Raw genomic sequence first — 24,948 nt, 5'->3', positions numbered from 1 at the left:
TTCCTCTTGGCATGTTTCTCGCTTTCACCCTCAATTCGTGCCTCTTCGAACTCCGCAGCACTGCTGTTCGCAGCTGACCTCTAGTTAGAGCGCTCAAGGGCCAGGGCTTCCCAGTTCTCAGTGTCTATGCTACCGTTTTTAAGGTTACCTTTAAGCCCATCTTTAAATCTCTTTTCCTGCCCACCAACATTACGTTTCCCGTTCTTGAGTTGGGAGTAGAGTAGCTGCTTTAGGAGACAGTGATCGGGCATTCGGACGTGGCCAGTCCAGCGGAGTTGATGGCGTAGGAGCATCGCTTCAGTGCTGGTGGTCTTTACTTCTTCCAGCACACTGACATTTGTCCGCCTGTCTTCCCAAGAGATTTGCAGGATTTTTCGGAGGCAATGCTGATGTAATGATTGATAAGGAGTGATGTTCTGTCATTTCTTTTCTGGTAGCAGCCATTCCTGGACAGTAGCATTTCTTTCATACTGGGAATGATTACAGACAGCCCTCAGTATAAAACCTTTGCTCTACCACATATGCACCATCGACACTAGGGATGAGGAAAATGTGCTTCTCCTCATGCTTTGGATTTCAAGCCAGCATGAACAACAATGGGGGGGGGGGGAACTGTTTTAATATTGTTTTAATATTTGTATATTTTAAGTTGTATTGAAATGCTTTTAGTTGTGAGCCACTATGGAGAGAAAAGGGGGCTGCAGGGCGCAGCAGGCTTAGCCGATGAGCTGCTGAACTTACTGACTGAAAGGTAACAGATTCGAATCCAGGGAGCGGGGTGAGCTCCCGCTGTTAGCCCCAGCTTCTGCCAACCTAGCAGTTAAAAAACATGCAAATTTGAGTGGATCAATAGGTACCACTCCTGTGGGAAGGTAATGGCGCTCTATGCAGTCATGCCGGCACATGACCTTGGAGGTGTCTTCGGACAACGCCAGCTCTTCGGCTTAGAAATTGAGATGAGCACCAACCCCCAGAGTCTAACTCCACTAGACTTAATGTCAGCGCAAACCCTTTACCTTTCTTACGGAGAGAAAAACTGGGATATAAATAAACTTTTTTTGTGTGTGTCAGGCGCAACTGGAGTTGCTTCTGGAGTGAGAGAATTGGCTGTCTGCAAGGACGTTGCCCATGGGACACCGGATGTTTTGATGTTTTACCATCCTTGTGGGAGGCTTCTCTCATGTCCGCGCATGGAGCTGGAGCTGAAAGAGGGAGCTCATCCGCGCTCTCCCCGGGTGGGATTCGAACCTGGCAGCCTTCAGGTCAGCAACCCGCCCTTCCAAGTCACGAGGCTTTTATCCCCTAGGCCACCAATAAACTTAATCATCATAATAAGATGAAAAGCACACCTCTGCGTTTTAGATGGATTAAGAATCAGATGGTGTTCTTTCATTCAGGCAAAATCAAGGGGCTTGCTTGAAATCTCTTCCCAAACGGCCCTGTTGTGAAATATGTTCAGAATAGTCCCATAAAAGCGCTGAGGTGGTTTGCAGTCCTTGGCAAATCCCCGTGGAGCAGCTGCCCCGAAGCAGTGGCGGGAAAGAAAGAGTCCCATGTAGCCTAGCCCCCGCCCCCTCCCGCTGGCGCAGCAGCCGGAAGTCAGGCCTCCCTCCTCAGCCTCCGACTCTATGGTTGTGGGCCGCTCGCGTTGCTCTATTCGTCCCTCCCGCGTCACGTGGGGAGGGCCTGGCCGGGAACGGAAGTGGCGCCAAGGGGCGATTAAGATGGCGGCGGCGTGAAGTTGCATGTTGTGGTGGGGGCCCCCGCTGAGTCCGTTGGCAGGAACCGCCCGTCTTCCCCGCCGCCGCCGCCTCTTGGGCCTTCGCTCCCGCCGCCATGGCGGTGACCGTCACCCTCAAGACCCTCCAGCAGCAGACCTTCAAGATCCGGATGGAGCCCGAAGAGACGGTGAGCTCTCTCCCTCCTTCCCGGCCGCGCTCCCTCCCTGGCGCCTCTCCTCAATTAATCCGCTCGCTTCCCTTTAAGGCGCCAAGGCCACAGGACTCGTGTAGGCTGGTTTCATTCTCCATTGTAAAGTGTATCCAGGGAAAGATAGACGGTGTTCGACACGCTCTTTTCTGGCCCACAGTTGTGCAATATATCACATCGTATTATTTCTATATTTATTTATACCCCCTTTCTCTCCCAGAAGGGGACATAAAACCATCAATATAATAAAATAATAATAATACTTTATTTATATTCCGCTTTATCTCTCCTGATGGACTCAAGGCGATTCCAAACACAAAAGGACATGAAAAATATTTTTAAACATTATTTATTTATTTTATATACCACTCTTCTCCATTTAAAAGCATACAAATATGGGGGCCGGGCTGTGGTGCAGGCTGTTGAGCAGCTGCAATAAATCACTCTGACCATGAGGTCATGAGTTCGAGGCCAGCCCGTGGCAGGGTGAGCACCCGTCAATTAAAAATAAAAAATAACCCCTGCTCGTTGCTGACCTAGCAACCCGAAAGATAGTTGCATCTATCAAGTAGGAAATAAGGTACCACTTATAAAAGTGGGGAGGCAAGTTTAACTAATTTACGACCTGGAATGAGGAAGTGCCGTCAGAGTGGATGATGAAGCAGCTGCTCCCCCCCGTGGCCAGAATTGAACATCCCCTCAGGAGAAGGTTAAATTGCCTCTGCGTCTGCCTGTCTCGGTCTCTGTTTGATGTGTTTATGGGCATTGAATGTTTGCCCTATGTGTGTATAATGTGATCCGCCCTGAGTACCCTTCGGGGTGAGAAGGGCGGAATATAAATACTGTAAATAAATAAATATACAAACATTAAAACAGGATGAAATATAACCAGTATTAAAACATAATAATAATAAGAAGAAGAAGTTTATTTGTATCCCGCCTCCATCTCCCCCGAAGGGGACTCGGGGCGGCTTACAGCAAAATCAAAATACAAACAATGATAAAATATAAAACATCAGGACAAAAACAAAACCAATAAAAAATATACACAATAAGTTAAAAACACAACGCAGAATTAAAACATCAGGTTAAAAACAATGAGGTTGCAATAGTGGATAAGCAAAGTGTACGGTGCACATTATGGGTAACAAATTCATAAATAGATAAAGTGCATTATATTCCGCTCTTCTCCCTTTAAAAGCATACAAACATACGAACATTAAAACAGGATGAAATATAACCAGTATTAAAACATTCCCAGTTAAAAGCCATTAAAACACATTCAGAGTTAAAAACTACATCACCCCCTGACCTAAATTCCTTCTTCTTTAAAAGCCTGTCTGAAGGTTTTAGCCTGCCACCGGAAGGACAACATGGAGGGGGCCATTCTGGCTGCCCAGGAAGAAGGGAGTTCCACATCCACCAAGAAGGAATGCCTGCTCTCTCATTCCCACCAACTGAGCTTTAGATGGAGGTGGGACTGAGAGAAGGGCCTCTCCAGAAGATCTCAGGGCCTCGGTAAGTTCATATAAGGGGATGCAGTCGCCAAATAGCCTGGACCTGAACCATCTAGAGCAGCAGTTCTCAACCTGGAGTCCCCAGATGTTTTTGACCTTCAACTCTCAGAAATCCTAACAGCTAGTAAACTGGCTGGGATTTCTGGGAGTTGTAGGCCAGAAACATCTGAGGACTCCAGGTTGAGAACCACTGGTCTAGGGCTTTAAAGGTCATAGCCAGCATTTTGAATTATACCCAGAAACAGACTGGCAGCCAGTGCAGCTGCTTCAACAGTGGGGTTGTCCAATCCCTGTAGTCCGCCCCAGTGAGCAACCTGACCAGCTGAAGCTTCCGAGCCCCATGTAGAGCACATTGCAGTAATCCAGGCGGAATGTCGTGTATCACCATGGCCAAATCTGGCTTCTCAAGGCACGGGTGCAGTTTGTGCACAAGTTTTAATTGTGTAAAAGCCCTCCTGGCCATCAAAGATACCTGGGCCTCCAGGTTCAACACTGAGTCCAGGAGGACCCCCAAACTGTGAACCAGTGTCTTAAAGGGGAGTGTAATCCCATCCAACACAGGCTAGATCCCTATCCCCTGATCTGCCTTCCAAATGACCAGGTGTTCCTCTGTCTTGTCTGGATTAAGTTTCCATTTGTTTGCCCTCATCCAGTCCATTACTGATGATAGACACTGGTTTAGGGTCAGGACAGCTTCCTTGGCTTTAGGTGGGAAGAAATAGTAGAGCTGTTTGTCATCTGCATATAGGTGGCACCATACTCCGGATGACCTCTCCCAGCGGTTTCATGTATATATTGAACAGCATGGGTGACAGAATGGAACCCTGAGAAACCCCACAGATCAATGACTTGGGGTTCAAACAGGAGTCCTCCAGCACCACCTTCTGAAAATGGCCCTTCAGGAAAGACCGGAGCCACTGTAAGACAGTGCTCCCCAGTCCCATCCCAGCAAGACAACCCAGAAGGATACCATGGTCAATAGTATCAAAAGCCGCTCAGAGATTCAGGAGAACCCGTCTAGCTCTCTTCGTAGGTCATCCACCAAGGTGACCAAAGCTCTCTGTTCCATAGCCAGGCCTGAAACCAAATTGAAATGGATCTAGATAATCTGCTTCATCCAGAAATCCCTGGATGAACAAATCCTGTCCCATTTGTTGTCGATCCACTCCTTTGGGCTTCACGCAAATCTACCATTTGCCAAAATATACGATCTTGTGCTTTTCTTTTCCATTTCTGGCCAAATCACTTAACCATTGGTTCGTCCCATCAAGTACAAGGTCTGCCCAAGGGCCGCTTGTGATCTCTTGGTATCCAGTTTGTTAGTCGACATGTCCTTCCTTTGTTTGTGCTATATTCCCTGCCCATCTTCTTTTTGCTTCATAGATTTCATTGATCATGTCACGTACCCTGGTTCTTTGATGCAGCTCTTTATTGCTGACTTTATTTCTTATTGCCATGCCACACATCCTTCTTTCCATTGCTCTCTGAGTTGTTGCCAGTTTTTTCTTCTCTAACTTTGTTGTTGCCCATGGTTCAGTTTCATATAACATACCAGTAAAACTGTATTGTTGAAGATACCTGCTCTGACTTTCATTGGCATCTTATCATCTGTTAACACTGTCATCTGTTTCGATTAAAATCAGCCTTGTATCTTCTTGCCCATTTGCCAAATTATTCTACTTCATACTTTTGTGTATGGTAAAATTAGCAGAGTATATATCCTTCAAAGTAAGAAATCACAATATTGTTGTTAGCAGAATAATGTCTTCAAAGTCTTCACTGGACATTCTTCACAGGACTTGCATTGATTGGAGTGTCATCTTCTATTTTGTAGCAGAGGGTGGAGTTAAAATGTTATTATTGAATAGATCCTATTGTTCTTTGTTGGATTAAAAAGTAGGTTACATTATGGTACTGTGGCCATGGTGTCTCGAACCTTGTAGCACCACAGAAAATGGTAATTCTAGTTGTCCTTAGTTGCCAGATAAAACTATGTAATGCACTGCTTCCCAGCATTCATTAGGTAGTACAGCAAACTAAAGAATACTTAAAATGACTCTACCACAGGATATTTTTGGCAAGGTCGTTCAAAGGTGGATTGCTTTTGGTATCCTCTGAGGCTGAGAGAGAGTGACTTGCTCAAGATCACCCAGTAGGTTTACACAGCCAACCAGGGATTTGATCTGGTTTTGAATCAGACCAATGTGCAAACCATTACAACATGCCAATTCAAATGCTAAAACCTCTTTTCTTTTTCTAGTTTGACACAAAATTAATTTTTAAAAACAAAGCTATCTTATCTATTGGTAATTAATTTTTGGCAACTTTACATTTGGATCTGTTTAATTTTCAAATGTGGAAGTACATGCAATAAATCTTAAAGAATTCTGTAAATAACAAGAAGGTTTATTTGCATGAATTTTTGTTATGTGAAAAAATCCCTCTTACAGTAATCTTTTAGATTTCTACGTGTGTCTATTAAGACTTGGGGTTGGAACTCTTCCTGAAGAAAGCCACATAACCTGTGTCAAGGGTGTTTCTCTGTGTTTGAAAACTGCTTCAAAGGATACTGCCACATGAAATCACACTTCTGCCTACTTTCTAAGTAATCCTTTCCTTTTTGATGAAAAAGTTTAACAAATAATTCCTCCTTAAGTTTTTTTGCCTAAATGCCAGATAGAGCACACCTTTGGGTCAATTAACTAAGTGAGAGTAATCAATTCTGTGTATATTTAGTTGATTCAAAAATATTTTGGCATATACTAACAATTTGTTTTAGGGTTGTGATTCTTGTGGTTGAAAGGAACAAATGCCCATACATGCCCAAGAGAGATGAATACTTGGGTGTGTGATCCAATAACATCCAGAGAGCTGTAGATTCCCACTTCTGCTATAGACCATATCATTTCCTTTTGCTATCGTTCATTATTTCGTCTGACCTTGAGAAGCTTCTGGCAAACTCCAATTAAGTGCCTTATTACTGATGAATCTCCTAGGCAAACTTGCTTTTGTTCACTATCTTGTTGTTGAGATAAAAACCAAACTTCAAGAATTTCTTTGGATTTCTAAAGCTGGGGGAATTATGGAAACATACATTTGGGAGGACCTGAGTCCCCTTGGATATTGTCATAGACCTGGGTATTCTCCTGAAATAGGAAAGGGTAGCTTACCCTGTACCTAATAATTGGGGGAGGGGGGTGATTTTCTTTGCCTATAAGAGTAAAGAAATTATGATGGTATGTGTGCACATCCCAGCTTTGCAGGGGTGGCAGACAGCAGAGAAGCTTTCCTAAAGATTTTTAGAACACAACCCATTTCTTAACAGTGGGAATGAACACAGTACTTTAAGCATTAGTTGTGTGTAAACAGCCTCATTGCCAAAGATTGTGGCAGGAAGTAGCTTTTCGCTGTCAGTAGAGGGCATGTGATTGAACCTGCTTCTTCTTGGCCTACAGGTCCGAGTTCTTAAGGAGAAGATTGAAGCTGAAAAGGGCAAGGACTCTTTTCCAGTCTCAGGCCAGAAGCTTATATATGCTGGCAAAATTCTGAGTGACGATGTCCCCATCAAGGAGTACAAGATTGATGAAAAGAACTTTGTGGTGGTAATGGTCACAAAGGTATGCTTCTCTTATGGCAGATGGTTATTTCTGCTTCAGCAGTCAACACTTGCATTGCTGGAAAATAGAAAATATATTTCTGCTAGTGCAGGTTTTAGCTAGTTCATTGTTTCATGATTAAAATGGCTAGTCTATGAAAGGTAATTACTGACATTGAAAATGCCCTGGCAATTTACTACTGATTCCAAGAGGGAGTTCTCTAGATCATGCATTCATAAAGTAAAGTGCAGTTTGTTTAACTTTGTCTGCAAATTGTGATGTTCAGAAGCTGCTTTGTATCCTTGCTTAAACAATTTCTTGATTTTCTCTTTAAGAACAAAGCAGGCTCGGGAGCTCCTGCTCCTTTACCCAGTGAGGCCACGTCCACATCAGAGCCCGCACCATCCTCTGGACAAACACAACTGCCCACAACGGCAGCTGCCTCACCCCCACCAGCTGCCCCATCAGGTGAAGAAAAGCCTCCTGAAGAGCCAGTAACTGTTTCCCCACAGGAATCCATAGTTAGGTAAGTTCACCTTTTTCTGCCACTCTCAACAATTCTCAAGCTGTTGAGGGGGATGGGGCTGTCTTTGAAATGATCTTATGGAGGGAGCAGTTTTAGACCTTAAAATACATCATGCAGCACTGTTTGTATTTTGAGGCTTCTGAGAAAATAACCTCTGCTTACTCATATAGAATAGATGATATTGGGATGGAGAAATAGAACAGTTCAAAGTCAGTAGGGTCATCTGTCTATTAGGTTTTTGTTCCATGTTTTCCTTTTTGGGAAACCTTAACATCGAAGCCCTGTTCCCAGTTTGCTTTGAAATCAAGACTGCACATCTACTTAGCAAGGACCCAGACCAAAAGTGACCCTTGTCCTCCCCTGAGAAAGAAAGAGGAAGACAAGAATCTGTGACATTTGGTTGAGTTTCAAGGTACAGCTATGGTTGGTAAACTGACTTTTTCGGACAGCTGTAAGGATCCAACAAGGTCCATAAGATCACGTTCTCCAAAGAGACACCCTTTTCTTATAGCCTGCTATCCCAAAACTTCATGCATACAAACATATGACTTTTGTCAGGCTTCTCTGGAGGAACTCCTTGAAATTTGACAGTTTCATTAGGAATAACAGTAACCTATTGAATTGTGAGGATATGAGAGGTATGAGAAATTTGTAGAGAAGCCAGCAGTTTGTTGCTTAGGGAATTGTCAACTCTTCAATTTTCTTGTCCAGTTATCTGGAAGGACCCAGCTACTATTTCTCTCTCTTAAATTTGCAGCTCTATTCCCCCTTCAGGTAGCATGGGACGTGAAGATGACGCAGCGTCCACCTTAGGTAGGTGAGCACCTTTCCTACACTTGCTACAAGCGCAAGTTCTGAGCTGTTTAGCTGCAGGTTGTTCTTTATCTTTGGGGCTATTTCTGTTTCTTTGATAAATCTCTAGTGTCCAAGATGTATTTAGCTTATTGAATACACGGATTTGTTTATTAGATGCTGCCCTCTGATGGTCATTACTGGTTAAAACACTTTTCTTTCAAATAATCCTGAAATATGTGTTGTCGAAGGCTTTCATGGCCAGAATCACAGGGTTGTTGTATGTCTTTCGGGCTGTGTGGCCATGTTCCAGAAGCATTCTCTCCTGACGTTTCGCCCACATCTATGGCAGGCATCCTCAGAGGTTGTGAGGTATGGATAAACTAAGTCAGGAAAGGAAAGAATATATATCTGTGTAGAGTCCAAGGTGTGGCAAGAGTTCTTTGTCACTGGGAGCCAGCATTAATGTTTCAGTTAATCACCCTAATTGGCACTGGAAATGTTTTGTCCCTTGCCTGGGGGCATCCTTTGTTCAGTCAAGTCCTCATTGTGTTGGTTCCCATCTACTGTTTTGATTTTGGAGTTTTGTAATACTGGTAGCCAGATTTTGTTCATTTTCATGGTTTCTTCCTTTCTGTTGAAGTTGTCCACATGCTTGTGGATTTCAATGGCTTCTCTGTGTAGTCTGACATGATAGTTGTTAGAATGGTCCAGCATTTTTGTGTTCTCAAATAGTATTCTGTGTCCAGGCTGGTTCATCAAATGCTCTGCTATGGCTGATTTCTCTGGTTGAATTAGTCTGCAGTGCCTTTCATGTTCTTTGACTCTTGTTTGGGCGCTGCGTTTGGTGGTCCCTATGTAGACTTGTCCACAGCTGCATGGTATCCGGTAGACTCCTGCAGAAGAGAGAGGATCCCTCTTGTCCTTCGCTGACCGTAGCATTTGTTGGATTTTCTTCGTGGGTCTGTAGATAGTTTGTAGGTTGTGCTTCTTCATCAGCTTCCCTATGCGGTCAGTAGTTCCCTTGATGTATGGTAAGAACACCTTTCCTCTGGGTGGATCTTTGTCTTGACTCTCATGGCTTGTTCTTGGCCTTGCAGCTCTTCTGATGTCTGTGGTGGAGTATCCATTGGCCTGTAGAGCCCAGTTTAGGTGGTTGAGTTCACCTTGGAGGAGGTGAGGTTCGCAGATTCTTTGTGCACGGTCTGTCAGGGCTTTGATTGTGCTCCTTTTTTGACTTGGGTGATGGTTGGAGTTTTTATGAAGGTATCTATCTGTATGTGTAGGTTTTCTGTAAACTGTGTGGCCCAATTGTTGATTGGGTTTGCGGATGACCAGAACATCTAGAAATGGCAGTTTTCCTTCCTTTTCTTTTTCCATGGTGAATTGGATGTTTGGGTGGATGCTGTTAAGATGGTCCAGGAACTTGCTGAGTTCTTCCTCTCCATGGCTCCAAATTGTGAAGGTGTCATCTACGTATCTGAACCAAACAGTTGGCTTTTTTGGTGCTGTTTCTAGGGCCTGTTTTTCAAAGTATTCCATATAGAAATTTGCTACTACTGGGCTGAGAGGGTTCACCCTATTTGAGAACACAAAAATGCTGGACCATTCTAACAACTATCATGTCAGACTACACAGAGAAGCCATTGAAATCCACAAGCATGTGGACAACTTCAACAGAAAGGAAGAAACCATGAAAATGAACAAAATCTGGCTACCAGTATTACAAAACTCCAAAATCAAAACAGTAGATGGGAACCAACACAATGAGGACTTGACTGAACAAAGGATGCCCCCAGGCAAGGGACAAAACATTTCCAGTGCCAATTAGGGTGATTAACTGAAACATTAATGCTGGCTCCCAGTGACAAAGAACTCTTGCCACACCTTGGACTCTACACAGATATATATTCTTTCCTTTCCTGACTTAGTTTATCCATACCTCACAACCTCTGAGGATGCCTGCCATAGATGTGGGCGAAACGTCAGGAGAGAATGCTTCTGGAACATGGCCACACAGCCCGAAAGACATACAACAATCCTGAAATAGAAATTAAATATGCAGTAAAGCTGTTTTGAGCTTAGCTTCTAGGATTCAACAGTGGTTTGTAGTCAGGATATCTCCACTACTTTTGTTTTTTTAAGGAAGGAAGGAAGTAGCCCTGTGCTGAAGTTTTAGGTTAAAGGTGAATGATGTGCCTGGAAAAACTGCAGACTGCTGCTATAGGTGAAACCTTTGTTGGGCAATTTGCTTAATCGTCAATAGAAGCCTCTCTCATTTCAAGTCCCAAACAATGCTGTCCATCATAGATATCTGGACATACATCCAATATATCAGTGATACATTCCCTGCACCAGGTGACTCACCTGCAACTTAGCTTCTTTAAGCACGTTGTGGCTTTTATCAAAGGAACGGGAGCTAGCTTAGAGCTATTCCTTTATGAACCAAGAAGTTTAAGTCTTGCTGCTACAGTAGAGTCTCACTTATCCAACACTCGCTTATCCAACGTTCTGGATTATCCAACGCATTTTTGTAGTCAATGTTTTCAATATATCATGATATTTTGGTGCTAAATTTGTAAATACAGTAATTACTACATAGCATTACTGCATATTGAACTACTTTTTCTGTCAAATTTGTTGTTAAATATGATGTTTTGGTGCTTAATTTGTAAAATCATAACCTAATTTGATGTTTAATAGGCTTCTCCTCAATCTCTCCTTATTATCCAACATATTCGCTTATCCAACGTTCTGCTGGCCCGTTTATGTTGGATAAGTGAGACTCTACTGTATTTCTGGAAGAGGATTAGTGACTGAAATTTGGTGGTTTCTTATATGCCCTCCAGTTCAGGACGTTTTCCCAGGCATCCAAGGAGAGACAGACTTAAATCTTAATATTGTTTTTAGTTATCAGAGGAATTAGGGATTTGGAAATAGAAATTCAGTTTGGGGTGCCTGAAATACAAGACCTCCAATTTTTTAACTCTTGGTATGTGGAGACTACAATTACTCATGGCACTGTGGCTGGTATTGGCAGATTGACCTGTTGCCTTCTAGTCCAGCATCCCATCCTGCTGTTCTCCCCATATTCAAAGATCTGATGGTAATGTATCTTCTTCTGATACAAAACTCTTCCAATTCTGCTCCCAGTTACTGGCTCAGAGTATGAGACGATGCTGACAGAAATCATGTCCATGGGCTACGAGCGAGAGCGGGTAGTGGCAGCACTGCGGGCCAGCTACAACAACCCCCACCGTGCTGTGGAGTACCTGCTAACGGTGAGGAGATTGACTAGGCAAATCCTACCCAAGGTGTTTTTGATTTCCTCCTGTTTTTCAAGCAAAGTGTGGTTGTATGGGTCCTGCTTTCCTCCCCTTATGTCACTGGCTGTCATCATTTTCTATACTCTGTGCCACATGTCTTATTAGATTGAATCATGCAAGATAGACACACCACAACACTTTCCACACCATGCATTTTTAGGTTTATGCTTCTGAAGTAATAGAGGAGGGCCATGGAGTGTCAGCCCATGAAAGAGCATCCCTTTGGAAATGGATCTTTGGTAGGTTCACCAATGTGCAAAGTGCTAAATAATGGTTTGAGTGAGGGATATTCTGCTTCAATAATGGCATCTCTGATCGAGCTTCATTCAGAGGAATGGTCATATTACATCCCCATAGGGCCTTGGAAAGTTACATTTTCTGCCTTACCCTTCTATAATTTTTTAACTTTGTAATGTTTGGTAAACAATTTCATGATTTTCCCCCCAATATACTTTAGGCTTGTCTTGAGCAACCTTGTCTTGAGCCCTGGTGGCGAAGTGTGTTAAATCACTTAGCTGCTGAACTTGCAGACCGAAAGGTCCCAGGTTCAAATCCCGGGAGCGGAGTGAGCGCCTGCTATTAGCTCCAGCTTCTGCCAACCTAGCAGTTCAAAAACATGCCAATGTGAGTAGATCAATAGGTACCGCTGCGGCTGGAAGGTAACGGCGCTGCATGCAGTCATGCCGGCCACATGACCTTGGAGTTGTCTACGGACAACGCCGGCTTTCCGGCTTAGAAAAAACCAACCCCCAAAGTCAGACATGACTGGACTTAATGTCAGGGGAAAACCTTTACCTTTTTTACCTGAGCAACCTTTGTATGTTAGACTTGTTGACCTTCATAGCACCCTCCTCAGATCATCCTAATGTTGCCAGGAGGCCTGAATGGCAATTTTAGCATTCTTTTTTGGCCCAGAAGGGACCTTGTTAACAAACAGGAAGTGACCCTAGTGGACTGAGGGCCCATTCAGACAGGCCCAAAAACCGGGACCTGTCTCAGTTTTTACTGGAAGTGTCATTTGGACAAATTAATTCTGAATTAATTAGATACCCCTTTAGAAAAATAAATTACATGTTAGATGCAATTGAAGCCTTAGTTGCCTTAGGCTGGAAGGACCAAAAGAAATGGGATACAAAAACATAGTATAAATATTTAGCGGACTACCTCCTCTGGGATTATATTAGCGAAAGGAAAACTTTACTACAGGAAGGACCAAATAAAAAAGTCATGGGAGGCAAACTGGAAAGGTTTAATTTATAGAATAAAGGGGAAAGTTAAATATAAGGAATTGAACAAGATTATCCTCATGATCAAATAATCATAATAAGTACAGCAAAATTCATAACTTGTTCCCGGGAGAGGAGAGAGGGAGAAAGAAAGGGGAAATGATGTAAGCAGGTGTAACCAATGGAAAATGTTTTGAATGCTTATAAGATGTTGTGTAGCGCTATATACAATTAATAAAAAAGAGCACCCATTAAAAAAGTTTTTAAAAGATACCCTATTAGATCTGGACCATCCTGAAAAATCCCGGTCTAATGGAGTATTGGACCTGTGGAGACTGAGTCCCAGGACTAGCCGGGGGTAAGTCTCCACTACAGTCTCACACCCTTTGGGCATCTGGAGTCCAAAGTTGCGGGATGGTGGCTACCCTCTCCCCCTAAACAAGCCCTGAAAATGTACTTACAAGGCCTCTGGCCACCATAACTCCTGTTGGTGCATTCTTCTGATGCCAGAAAATGATGTGCAAGAAGACCGGGGCGGGGGGGGGAGGATTTTGCATGTCATATTCTGGTGCTAGAAGAGCACTCTGATAGGAGTCATAGTGGCCAGGGAGCATGTACCCCCCCCCCCCCCCCCCCGGAAAAGCCCGAGGTTTGGGTTGGTATGTGGGGACTGAAACCGATTTTAGTCCTGTGTGGAAGCGCCCTGAATGGATCCACAGCCAACACTTTCCCATCTTTTTTTAAAATGTCAGCCAAAATCAATTTTAGTTCATCTTCTGGCCAAAGCAGGTATTTAAATTGGCTCAATGCCTACTCAAACTAGGTTGTAGCAAGCAACTGGAAGACTGTCTTTTTATTCAGAAAGCCCCTTTTCAGTGACATTCAAATCGAGGATGTTGTTACAATGTTTTTATCTTGCCAAGTATCATAAAATATATGTATGGGTTACACCTTGCTTATGTGCCTACTACTAGGATAATGGATCCCAGTATGAGACCATGGTTGGTCTCATACAGAAGGTTGTCTGTAATGTCTTTTATAAGGGTTCAGTCTCCATTTAAAGCACCACTCAATTCTGTGACACACTAGGGTATGGAGCAGAACTAAAACATTTTCTTGCGGCATGGCTACTCCTTGTAGCTTTGCTTAGAATTCTGGAGTCCTGGATTAAAAACCGAAATATTAGAGCATTCCCCATGCCTCCTCCACTCCACAAATATTGGGGGGAACAGTGGATTTATGAAGATGTTGATATAGTTTCACTTTCAATGTTGTTTCTAAAAACTGAATAACAGGAAGACGTCTATGTACAATGTCAGATTATTGCAAATCCTAGTTTTGGTTTCTTTCTCTCATTTTTTTGAAATTGAAAATGCATGCATTGCATTATCTTTTCACCATGGAGAATTGCAAGAGACAAAGTGATTTTCCTCATTTTACTCTTGTCAATAGATAGTCATCATCTAAGACCATCAATGTACATGGTGAAAAATAACAATAAAATTAGGAAGTCCTGCCAAAGGAAACAGTCTGAAATTTACACACATGCACATACGGGAATTGCAGAGAAATACAAACAGAAAACTGCTGTTATGTGCCTTCATGGGGTTTTCTTGGCTAGATTTATTCAGTGGGAGTTTTCCTTTGCTTTCTTCAGATGGTAAGAAAATGTAACATAGACAGGGTCATCCAGTGGGCTTCCATGGCTGAGTGAAGGATTCAAATTTTTGCCTACAAAGTCGTAGTCCAGCACTCAAACCACTACACCACTGTCCAAAAAATTTACAACACAATATAAAACGGCTTATCTAAATATAATACAAAGCGATGTCAGTAAAGGAACATGACAAATTCTTGTTTAAATGCATGTTTAAAATCTACAGAATGGTAAACCAAAACTCCAAAAGCTATAGAAAATAAGAAATTTTCAATTAAGATTTCAAAACAACAAAAGAAGATGCGAATGTCCATGGAGGTAATTCCAGGACTATGGGGTGGCAAGTGAGAAATGCCAACATTGAGCCAAGGAAGAAGAAACTTTTCCTTAAATGAGAGGCCTGGAGTTCCTAGAATACAAATTCCGAATAGTCTGATAAGCAGAAATGACAGATGAATTGATGGGACAGGATTATATCATTAGGGCTTTAAATGATGAAACAAGAAATGTGGACTGAATTCTAGAAGACATAAGCAATAAAAAGGGTCCCACTCCCAGCTTCAGAATTTCTTGGAAGATTAATATATCTAACTTACATATTCAAGATGAGTTATGACAACAATTAGAAAAGAAAATTATGAAAACCAAAAAATTTAGTAAATGTGAGAAAACTTTAAACAAATAACATTTCCCAAGGATGTGTTCTTTTAAAACACAGAAATGTTAGCTTCGTGTACTTTGAAAAATCTGGAAACCCACTTAGCTATGCCTTTGTGGGGGGGGGGGGGTGCTCTTCCAAGGAAGTTATGGTAGCTTTTGACCACAGGGCATCACCATGCTTTACTCTAAACAAGGTAACTATATCTGCAGAAATTAATTGTTGTTCTTGTGTGCAGAAGTTGGAAATAATGAAAAATATCCTGGAGTCAGTCCTCTGTAACTACCTATTCATCCATGGATTTAACCATCTGTGGCTTGAATCTTCAAATTAAAATATTCAAATTGAAAATATTCCAAATTAAAAATATTCCAAAACATTTTTGACATATTAAAGGGAACACCATTGTATTATACCATTGTAGGTATAATAAGTCTTGCACATTCACTGAGTCTGGTAATCATAGGAGGTCCTGGAACCAAGCCCCAGCTGATATCCAGGGCCCTCTATACAATAAATATAATATTGAGTGAAGTTGATGGAGAAATATTGGAGGGAAGAGAGAAAGAACACAAGGAATATGAGTAGGCAGTAGATGACACTATGACTTGGGAGAAAAGATGACAAAAGCATGGGGCTATAAAGTATAAAATTGATCTACTTTTTCTCACTGGCAACTTTATTCAGGACATGGCTTATTTATTTATTTATTTATTTACAACATTTCTATCCCACCCTTCTCGCCCAAGGGGACTCAGGGCGGCATACACAATTAATTTATAAGCCAGTTGCAGACTCTGCCCCCCTCCCCACTTTTTAACTTTGATTAATTGTTCCAGTTTCCACTTATCCTGACTTCAGCAGCATATGTGAGATCAGAAGTCTTGGGACCTAGGCATGATTTCATTCATGTTTATAGTCTCATGGTCACACTTAAAGCTTGTGGCAGTGTTTTTTTATCCTAGAAATACAGTGTTGAAAAAACATGGCTTGCAAATGGTTCCACTAATTTTATTTATTTTGCTTTTCAGGGCATCCCCGGTAGCCCAGAACCAGAGAGAGGTCCCATCCAGGAGAGCCAGCCCCAAGAGCAACCAGTGCCAGAAGGTAGGTTGCCTTTTCCCTGCCTCCATTGAGATAAATTCCAGAATTGGATGGCCTGTGGAAAGTAACTGGGTGGATAACTAGATTCCAGATATTGCTGCTGGCATGGTGGGAGAGTGCTAGTCATTGCAGAAGAGTTAATAGCACGACCACTTCTGCATTCTTCTCCACAGAACCCAAATCCTTATCTTCTGTTTGGTGCTTTTTTGGTGGGTGAATGTCATTAACAATCCTTTGGCTTACAGGAGAGAATCCTTTGGAGTTTCTACGAGACCAGCCCCAATTCCAGAACATGCGGCAAGTGATCCAGCAGAACCCAGCCCTTCTCCCAGCCCTGCTTCAACAGTTAGGCCAAGAGAACCCTCAGCTGCTGCAGGTAACAGAAACGGAGGGGCTTGCTTTCTTGTTAGAGAAAGAACTGTAACAACCACAGCACCTGGTTTGAGTGAGAAGCCTAGCTTTGTCTCTATGGTCAGGAAAGGGATACCACAAGTAAGAGAAGCATGTGTCCCATATTCTCTCTGGTTTTTTGTTTTTGTTTTATTAGTATCCCAATAGAGGTAGATTGGAGCATATCAGCCTCCCGCATCTTTAACTAGACAGCCTCACTTCTGCAGCTGTGTCTGCCAATTCATATAATGGTTTTGGCCACTATAACTATGCCCTGGTGTTTGAGTGAATGTATGATGCCCCAGAATTCTTCCATTAAAGTAGGTTGGCAACTGTGACAGGGGTTGGGGCAGTTTTCTGCCCTAGGACTATTGTCCGTGTCGGCAGTCAAAACAAAACCTGGTGACAAGAAAGGTTTGGAAACAATTTTTTTTTAATTAAATGATGACAAGGGTTATAACCTACTTGAAAATGAATTATAGCATCTAAGAGCTCCTAGAGCTTCTATGAGTGGCAGTTCACACCACCGTCACCCCAATCCCATTATTTGGGCAGAAGGAAGGTAATATGGAGCATTTAAGGGCTACAAAAGGAGGTTATGCTTGCCGACCCAACCTTTGTTCCCGTAAATATAGATAAGCAAACTCAATCAGCAGGTGCAGTTTGTGGTGGGACTAGAGGAGAGGATCCTAAGCACAGCATAGATGAACTGTAGTGGAGAACTCAAGTCTAGTAGCGGAGCTGTAAAGCATTTTCCTCAAGTTGACACCTCAGCCTTCCTCCAGGTTGGAAGCTATTCTTAAAAAGGTCCTGCGGAGAAGTTTGGCATTCCGGTATTTCCCAACACTAAGGAGTAGGTGTGTGCATAGTGCTTGATAACCGTTTTTGTTCCTCTTCCAGCAAATCAGCCAGCATCAGGAGCAATTCATTCAGATGCTAAACGAACCCCTGGGAGAAATGGCCGACATTGCAGATATTGAAGGAGAAATGGGTGCTATTGGAGAAGAAGCTCCTCAGATGAATTATATCCAAGTCACACCTCAGGAAAAAGAAGCCATTGAAAGGGTAAAATTGCAGGATTGAGTAATAGATGTTTAACTTGACCTCTAATACATGTGAAAAGTGGGAAAACCACACATACAGAAGGGCAAAGCTTCCTTGAGGAGCTGGCAGGTGTGAGAGAGTCTCCTTGGAGAGGGGCGTAGGAAGAATGTGTTCCACAGCCGCTCCACTTTCCCCAAAGCGTAGTGCCACTGCATGCACATTCACACACGAGCCCTGAGGAAGAGGAACAGGCACTTGCAACCCCTGCCTCTCTTCTCGAGGCCTGGGGCTGATGTGCCTCTGGAAAAGTGGGGGGAGGGACAAACAATCGCAGCGACCACCACCCCTCCTGAAGCTTGGGCTGCTGTTTGAAGATCATATGCACATTCACACAGCAGCCCTCATCTTAAGAGAGAGGGAGGGTGAGTGATCACAACTGTGTGAATATTGTCACATATCAGCCCTGCACTTCGCCCTTCTGTTTTACCCCCTCCTAACAAAGCAGAAACGATAGCCTTGGCCAACTGCCCTCAGGAGCCAATTGACTGGTTTTATTTGAAGTAAGATCTCTCCAGTTGCTGAGCTTCTCCAAAACAACTTTCTCCTGACTTCCTCAATCCTATCTGAGTTGCACTTTGGCACATTATTTTTATTTTTGGCAAGGTCTGTAAATATAATCCAGGAACCCTTAATATAGGTGGTTTTTTAACTGAGTACATCATCTATTTAAAAAATTGGGTTGGGGACACTCTTTAACATCTACAAATGCCGATGCTGCTTGCTTTGGTTTATGCAGAATGGCAGTTCTCAAACTTGAGTCTGTAAATGCTGCTTGATTCCAGTTCTTGAAATTTCCTGGCTGGAATTCTGGTGATTTTTTTTTATTATTATTTTTTTTTTGTGTCAGGAGCAACCGGAGTTGCTTCTGGAGTGAGAGAATTGGCCGTCTGCAAGGACGTTGCCCAGGGGACGCCCGGATGTTTTGATGTTTTACCATCCTTGTGAGAGGCTTCTCTCATGTCCCCGCATGGAGCTGGAGCTGATAGAGGGAGCTCATCCGTGCTCTCCCCAGGTGGGATTCGAACCTGGCAGCTTTCAGGTCAGCAACCCAACCTTCAAGTTACGAGGCTTTTATCCCCTTGGCCACCGGGGGCTCCTGATTCTGGTGATTGTATGCCAGCATCTAAGGGTCTATATTTGGGAAACACTGCCGTAGAATGATGTGCAGGATGCAGTGGAATAGATAGGCCCTGCAGTTTAACTTTTGGATACTGTCTAGTGTTAAAAGTGTAATTTTGAATATCTGGTGAAGCAGAAGGAAATCGAAGTGATAGGGTTGTACTTTGACAACCATTCATTGATCCTCCAGAGCAGTGGTTCTCAACCTGTGGGTCCCTAGGTGTTTTGGCCTACAACTCCCAGAAACCCCAGCTAGTTTACCAGGATTTCTGGGAGTTGAAGGCCAAAAGTTCAGAAACTTCAGCTGGTCCAATGGGCGGCAGCCAGGTTGTTTACCAGAGCAGTGTACAGGGAGCATACCACCTCCCTGCCACTTCAGCTCCACTGGCTGCCAATTTGCTTTCATGTTTTATGCTATAGGCACTGTGTAGTGCCGTTTGTAAGCTGCCTTGGGTCCCCCCAGGGGTTGAGAAAGGTGGGATATAAATATGGTAAATAAATAAAACATCTGGGGACCCACAGGTTGAGAACCACTGCTCCAGAGATCCATGGATCACAGATTAAGAATCACAGGATCATGCTGTTTTTATGTACACAATAAAGGAGTGATAGGGTTCTTTAGTTCTTAACCTGTACCTCTCTCCAGTCCTAGACAGCATAGCTAATGGTGATTGTTGGTAGACTACACTTTCTTCCGCTCTGCCTGATGAGAATATAAGAGGGTTTTTTTCTAGTGAGAAGTAGTTGCTTTCTGGGAGTATGCTTATTGGAACCTTGGCCTTGAAATGCCCACTATTGCTTTCTGTAGTCCCATTAAGAGAAATTCATTATAAGTAGGTTTTTCAAACTGTGTTTTTCCCTGTTAAACATACATCCCAGTTGCAGAACTGCCCCGAAGTAGACCAAAGTGTTCCAGGAAGAGAGCTCTTTCCTTCAAAGAAGTATAGACAATTGACAATTAAATAATACCAGTTGCAGACCATATGAAATTAAATGTTACCGGTTATTGGTAGAATAGAATAACCTTATTGTCATTGTACATTGTACAAAGAAATTAAATGCTTTCCCCAACACACATCACAAAAACAACAAACCCATCCCTCCACATTCCAACCACCACCACAGAGCCCCCAATGTCACATCAATGCAAAACCATAGAGTTCAATATAGTTACAGCTGTAGAATAACAGCTATCTCTCAACCTGTTTCTCCATAGCTTTGTCATCCTGTACCATCTGCCAGATGGTAATAATTCAAAAAAAAGAACATGCTGGGTGAGATGGATCCTTAAGAATGTTCTGAGCTTTCTTAAGGCTGCGGGACCTATAAAGTTCTTCCAAAGGAGAGAGGGCAACCAGTGATTCTCTGTGCAATAGTGGTGACTCTTTGGACTGCCTTCCTTTCTGCCACTGCGCAGTTACCAAACCATGCGCAGATGCAGTAGGTTAGGACACTCCCTATAACACAGCGGTAGAAAACAAAGTCACTAGGAAGTCTTTATTTCGGTTGTTAATTGGAATGTTATTTTAATGTTTTCCTGTTCTCTTTCTCCCCCCCCCCCCTTCCCCTCCCCTCAGTTAAAGGCCCTGGGCTTCCCCGAGAGCCTGGTGATCCAGGCGTATTTTGCCTGTGAGAAGAATGAGAATCTGGCGGCCAACTTCCTGCTGAGTCAGAACTTTGATGATGAATGATAAAGGAAAAGAGTTTTATATAAAATTCTCTATATAAATATTCGTTTATTTAAAGGGGCACTACTTGGGTTGGGGATGTTATAATTTTAGAATATCCCAGATGAATTGCTGGCTGGAGGAGAATACTCTAGCTTAAAAACTGAGCAGTGGAGAATAAAAGCAGAATAAATGATCTTCTCTTCCCTCCCCTCTCCAAAAAACCAAAAAACAAACAACCCATCAACAACTGTATTTGAGCCAGCTGCATCCCACAACAGTGCTTGGACTGGCAGGCAGAGTGTTCAGGGAAAGGTTGACACAGCAGATGGGTACTATTGGACCTTCTCCCATCTGAGCTGATTGCGTGTGTGCAAACAGATTGCTCTTTTGTGTGAAAATCTCCCCCCGCCAGCACACAGTACTAAAGCCTAAATATGTCTGTGCCTGTCAGCTAATTCTTTCCATCCCTGGCCCTTGAAATATGTCCAGTTGTCCATCTCTGTTCCAAAGGGCTGTGTGTCCTAGGTGGCTGACTTGCCTTCAGATGAGAGCTGTGGCTGTGTTGAAGAAGCAGAGCTCTGCATTAAAGAGGCACAGCTCTGCATGATGGGGAAACATCTTGCGATGTTGTACACAGAAACAGCACATTTCTCTATGCTGTTGCTGCTTCTGTCTCTGTCCTCTGTTAGGCAAGTCTCACCTTGAACCTGCATCTCCCTGACACTCTCTTTCAGTTTACTCTCACAAGAAACTGTCTGAATCTTCAATTTTTCCCCTTTCCTGTGACAGTACAGGTTTTTGGCCAGCTGCTCTGCACTATCAGAAATATGGCTTGAACTACCTTTAAAATCTCTTCTGAAATTGCTTAAGCAGGTTTTCAAGACCCAATACTCATGTAAATTATTGCTCTATATAGTTTGATCAGTCATTTAATTTTAAGCTTTTGAAACTTGCAAACATAGCGCAGTAGCAAAAGCAAAAGGTGGAATACATTTTTACAAAGCCCTGTAGTTGCTGAATCTCTTAAAGTGGCTATTTTGGAGCAGATAAATATTGAATGAAACCCATTTTTGACATTTTCTGTGTTGTGGAAGTTTGAAGGAAACAAATATTTTCTAGTATTAACTTGATTTTCTCTTGTTGAAACCATACTTGTATTTTCAATACCCTTTTCCCCTAAAGAAGCCCCATTTGTAGTTTGGGATACAAAATCTGTGTTTTAGACAGGGGGGTGGGCAACTTTTTTTAATTTTGAGAAAAGGTCAAATTGACATTTTCAAAAATATACTTTAATAGGAAAATATGTAAAAAAGAAAAATCCTGCTTTACTGTACCTTTTTTGAAACTTGCATTTGAGTACATATGGACATATCCTGAATGAACTTATCAAAAATATTGTTTAAATTTTGGGCTTTTCAGTCCCTACTGTCCAGAGAAATTGACACTTAATTGTTAACATGGGCAGGTACAACACTGCAGAGTCTTTCCCAGTTTAGAATTGATCATCCTACACCTTTATGTGGGGATGTTCGTCAAAGTTGTTTCTGGTTTGAGCATCAATAAAACTGTCAGTTACCACCTGTAAACCCCTGTTTGCTTTGATAAATGATGCCATTGACTGTTGCCTTTCTCTTCCTCCACCTCTTTTCTGTCTGGAAGTCCAACTCCGCACACGCCCACTGCAAACAAAGCCAGAGTATTGCCTCTATGCCTCAAAAATAAATTCTGAAGCCATACATTTCTCCTAAATTGTGTGATATTGTTGTGTGGCTATGAGTGACAGTATGCAATAGGTTCTGAGTAAGTGAAATTGATTTGATTGTAACGATGATGGGAGAAGGCATGGAGGAGGCAGAAACTATTAATCCGTAAGCATGAAAAGCTGTCCATTGATTAGCTACTTCCTCTAGGAAAGATCCAAGGAGGGAAAGGATCATTTGGTTGGATAAGCAAAGCTGCTTTCTTGGCTGTGCTGAGGATAACCCAGATTGTTAATAGCTGAAGGGTCTTTTCTAAGCAGCAGCAGCAGATCCCAGCATGTTAGGTGCAACTGACTTCTGGGTTCAGAAGTCTCCTGAGTAGCCTTTCCTCTTGATCTTATGGCTTGTCTTAGACATTCAGGCAGCATAGTGAAGTCTTCAGGCCAAGAAAACAGGAAGGGCTGGCGGTTGCTGTAGAAAGGTTTTTCAACTTGAGAGTGAGATGCATCTCTACACATTTGCAACCCATATACTTGCTCTAGTTACAGAAGAATGCTGCAGCTGCTGTTGCTGCCTTCTAACTGAAAAGCAGGGATACATAAATGCTTGGGTACACTGATGAGATGCTGAATGTATTGCTCAACAATGAGATCTGAATGCTGAATTTTGTGCTTAAGATCCTGGGATTTAGCAAAAAGGAGGCACTAGTGTGTAGCTCCCTGCCTCTTCTCATAGTTAACAAAACTAGGAATAAGAAGCAGATACATGCAATCTTGGTTGATTTGCAAAATGCATAGGTAAAGGTAAATTTAACTCCCCGGCACTGATTTTTCTCGCAGATACAATCAATCAGTCAGTCTTCTGGCTCTCAGATCTTGGTGAGAAAACTATCACTACTTGTTTTGCCAGATATAGGTGAAGAAAAATGGAAAAGGAATTGCTTGTAAAGCATTTTGATTGACTCTACTGACTACAAATTTCTAAGTCTGATTAAAGGCTTCCTAATTATCCCTTTTCAGGAAATGGGATAACGGGATCCCAGGGTTGACTTTGGAGTTCTTTGAATGCAAAGCATTGAGGGTTATCCTTCTGTTTCCCTTCCATTCTGGGTTGGCTTGGAGAGCTTTTCCTCTATGCCTTTTTCTGTCTCAGGTTGAAATGTTCTGGGCAATGTGAATGAGGTGTAAAATAAATAAGTTGCAGAGGCCACATAGTGGCAGGAAAGAGTGTGGATCTCATTCTTTATTTTCCAGTTCATCAGGAGAATTTGGTTGTGAAATCCTCTGGCCAAGAGATGAAATGCACACAGAAAAATTATTTCTATTCAGAAAAACATGGAGAGAGATACTGCCAACGTAGTAATATATTCGCACTATGGTTAATGAATGATTTATCTGTTGAGTCTCAGAAAGAGCAAATTGAGGGTGAAAGATGCAGACCTGCTTTGGACCATAGGGTTAAGATACATTGTGCTGGGGTATTAAGTTCTAGCAGCCCTGATTGTCATGGGTTTCTTGTTTATTCCAGGAGCTAGTTGTTTCCCCTTCAACCGCCACAGAACAGTAGGAGCTTGATTCATCCAGCCAGAAATGTGTCTCCTGCCCTTTGGAGGCGCTCTTTGGAGGAAGATGGGATCCATGCAATGCCCCCTCTAGTTAGCACCAGTTGGCGCTCTTACTCAGCAATGCAGCAGGGCAGAGCCTGCTCACATTGTTCTGGATGCTGCTCTGTTTCCTCCGGCAGGCCTCCTGTGTGCACCATGTGCAGGACTGGCTCACTGAAATGGGTGGTTTTTGGTGCCCAGAGAAACTTGGCTGGGAGGTAGATTCTCAGTTGAGGGGGGTTTGTTCTGACCCTTCCAAGCAAGATGATGATTAATGGCAGGTGTTCAGTGAATAGCAATTCAGGTCTAACTTGCTCATTTCTACCCAGTCCTTGGTGTGGGAGGGAGGGAGAGGTGTTTGCATGCACACACACATCAGCTGTCTTTTGGCTGCTTCACCCAAAATTGGCTAATTACTTGAGATTAATGCTTAGAAGCAGCAGCTTCCTCTCCCCTCCTGCCATCTGCTCTTTTCTGAATGAGGCCTGTTATTATTTGCCAATGCCTGGAATCTGTTTTCTGCATTTGACCCCAGCTTTGTAGCTTTAACCTCTGGGGACTGCAGCTTGGGGTGGACGCAAGAAGTTCTTCAGAAGAAGGCGGAGCCAACAAGTTTCTTTTTTTAACTTCAGACAAATTGCCCTTTTTGGTTTTAAGAGTTGCGCTTCTCATTCTCAAGGATTTAACCATTTGAAAGATGTTCCTACTGCTGAAAAGATGGAACTTTGATAATTTCTTGAGTTTTGGATTGTGTTTTTTTAGGGGTTAGTTTACCTTGATCTGCTAGCCCTGCCTGTTTTTTCCACATTTGTTGCTCTCTCATTATATTGTTGATCAACTAGGAAATAACTTCCAAGACTGGTAAAGTATCTCTTATCTGTAAATGCTTGGGAACCAAAATGTTTTGGATTTTTGAATACAAGCAGTCCCTGAGTTTTGTTTTTTTCCTGTCAGGAGCGACTTCAGAAACTGCAAGTCTCTTCTGGTATGAGATAATTGGCCATCTGATGTTTTACCATCCTGTGAGAGGC

General features: G+C 42.8%; 1 protein-coding gene across 1 annotated transcript; it reads left to right on the top strand.

Annotated features, from left to right (window-relative positions):
* The first annotated feature begins 1,686 nt into the window (after nucleotides 1-1,686).
* rad23a (RAD23 homolog A, nucleotide excision repair protein) lies at nucleotides 1,687-23,538 on the top strand. Its single transcript, XM_003216811.4, has 9 exons — nucleotides 1,687-1,908; nucleotides 6,902-7,063; nucleotides 7,378-7,568; nucleotides 8,326-8,381; nucleotides 11,514-11,641; nucleotides 16,259-16,334; nucleotides 16,577-16,707; nucleotides 17,622-17,786; nucleotides 20,522-23,538. Exons 1-9 carry the CDS (start codon nucleotides 1,837-1,839, stop codon nucleotides 20,633-20,635), a joined length of 1,095 nt encoding a protein of 364 aa, XP_003216859.1. The 5' UTR covers nucleotides 1,687-1,836; the 3' UTR covers nucleotides 20,636-23,538.
* Nucleotides 23,539-24,948: the final 1,410 nt, after the last annotated feature.

The sequence above is a fragment of the Anolis carolinensis genome, chromosome 2 (genome assembly GCF_035594765.1).
Source record: "Anolis carolinensis isolate JA03-04 chromosome 2, rAnoCar3.1.pri, whole genome shotgun sequence".
In the NCBI taxonomy this organism is placed as follows: domain Eukaryota; kingdom Metazoa; phylum Chordata; class Lepidosauria; order Squamata; family Dactyloidae; genus Anolis; species Anolis carolinensis.
The sequence above is the reverse complement of the archived record's forward strand: the minus strand, read 5'-3'. Positions and strand labels throughout refer to the sequence as shown.

Excerpts from the sequence above, each read along its gene's own strand:
- rad23a (XM_003216811.4), top strand. The coding sequence starts at position 1,837 with ATGGCGGTGACCGTCACCCTCAAGACCCTCCAGCAGCAGACCTTCAAG. Across the intron at positions 16,335-16,576 it reads AGAGCAACCAGTGCCAGAAG|GAGAGAATCCTTTGGAGTTT; the intron begins GTAGGTTGCCTT and ends TTTGGCTTACAG. Across the intron at positions 17,787-20,521 it reads AAAAAGAAGCCATTGAAAGG|TTAAAGGCCCTGGGCTTCCC; the intron begins GTAAAATTGCAG and ends CCCTCCCCTCAG.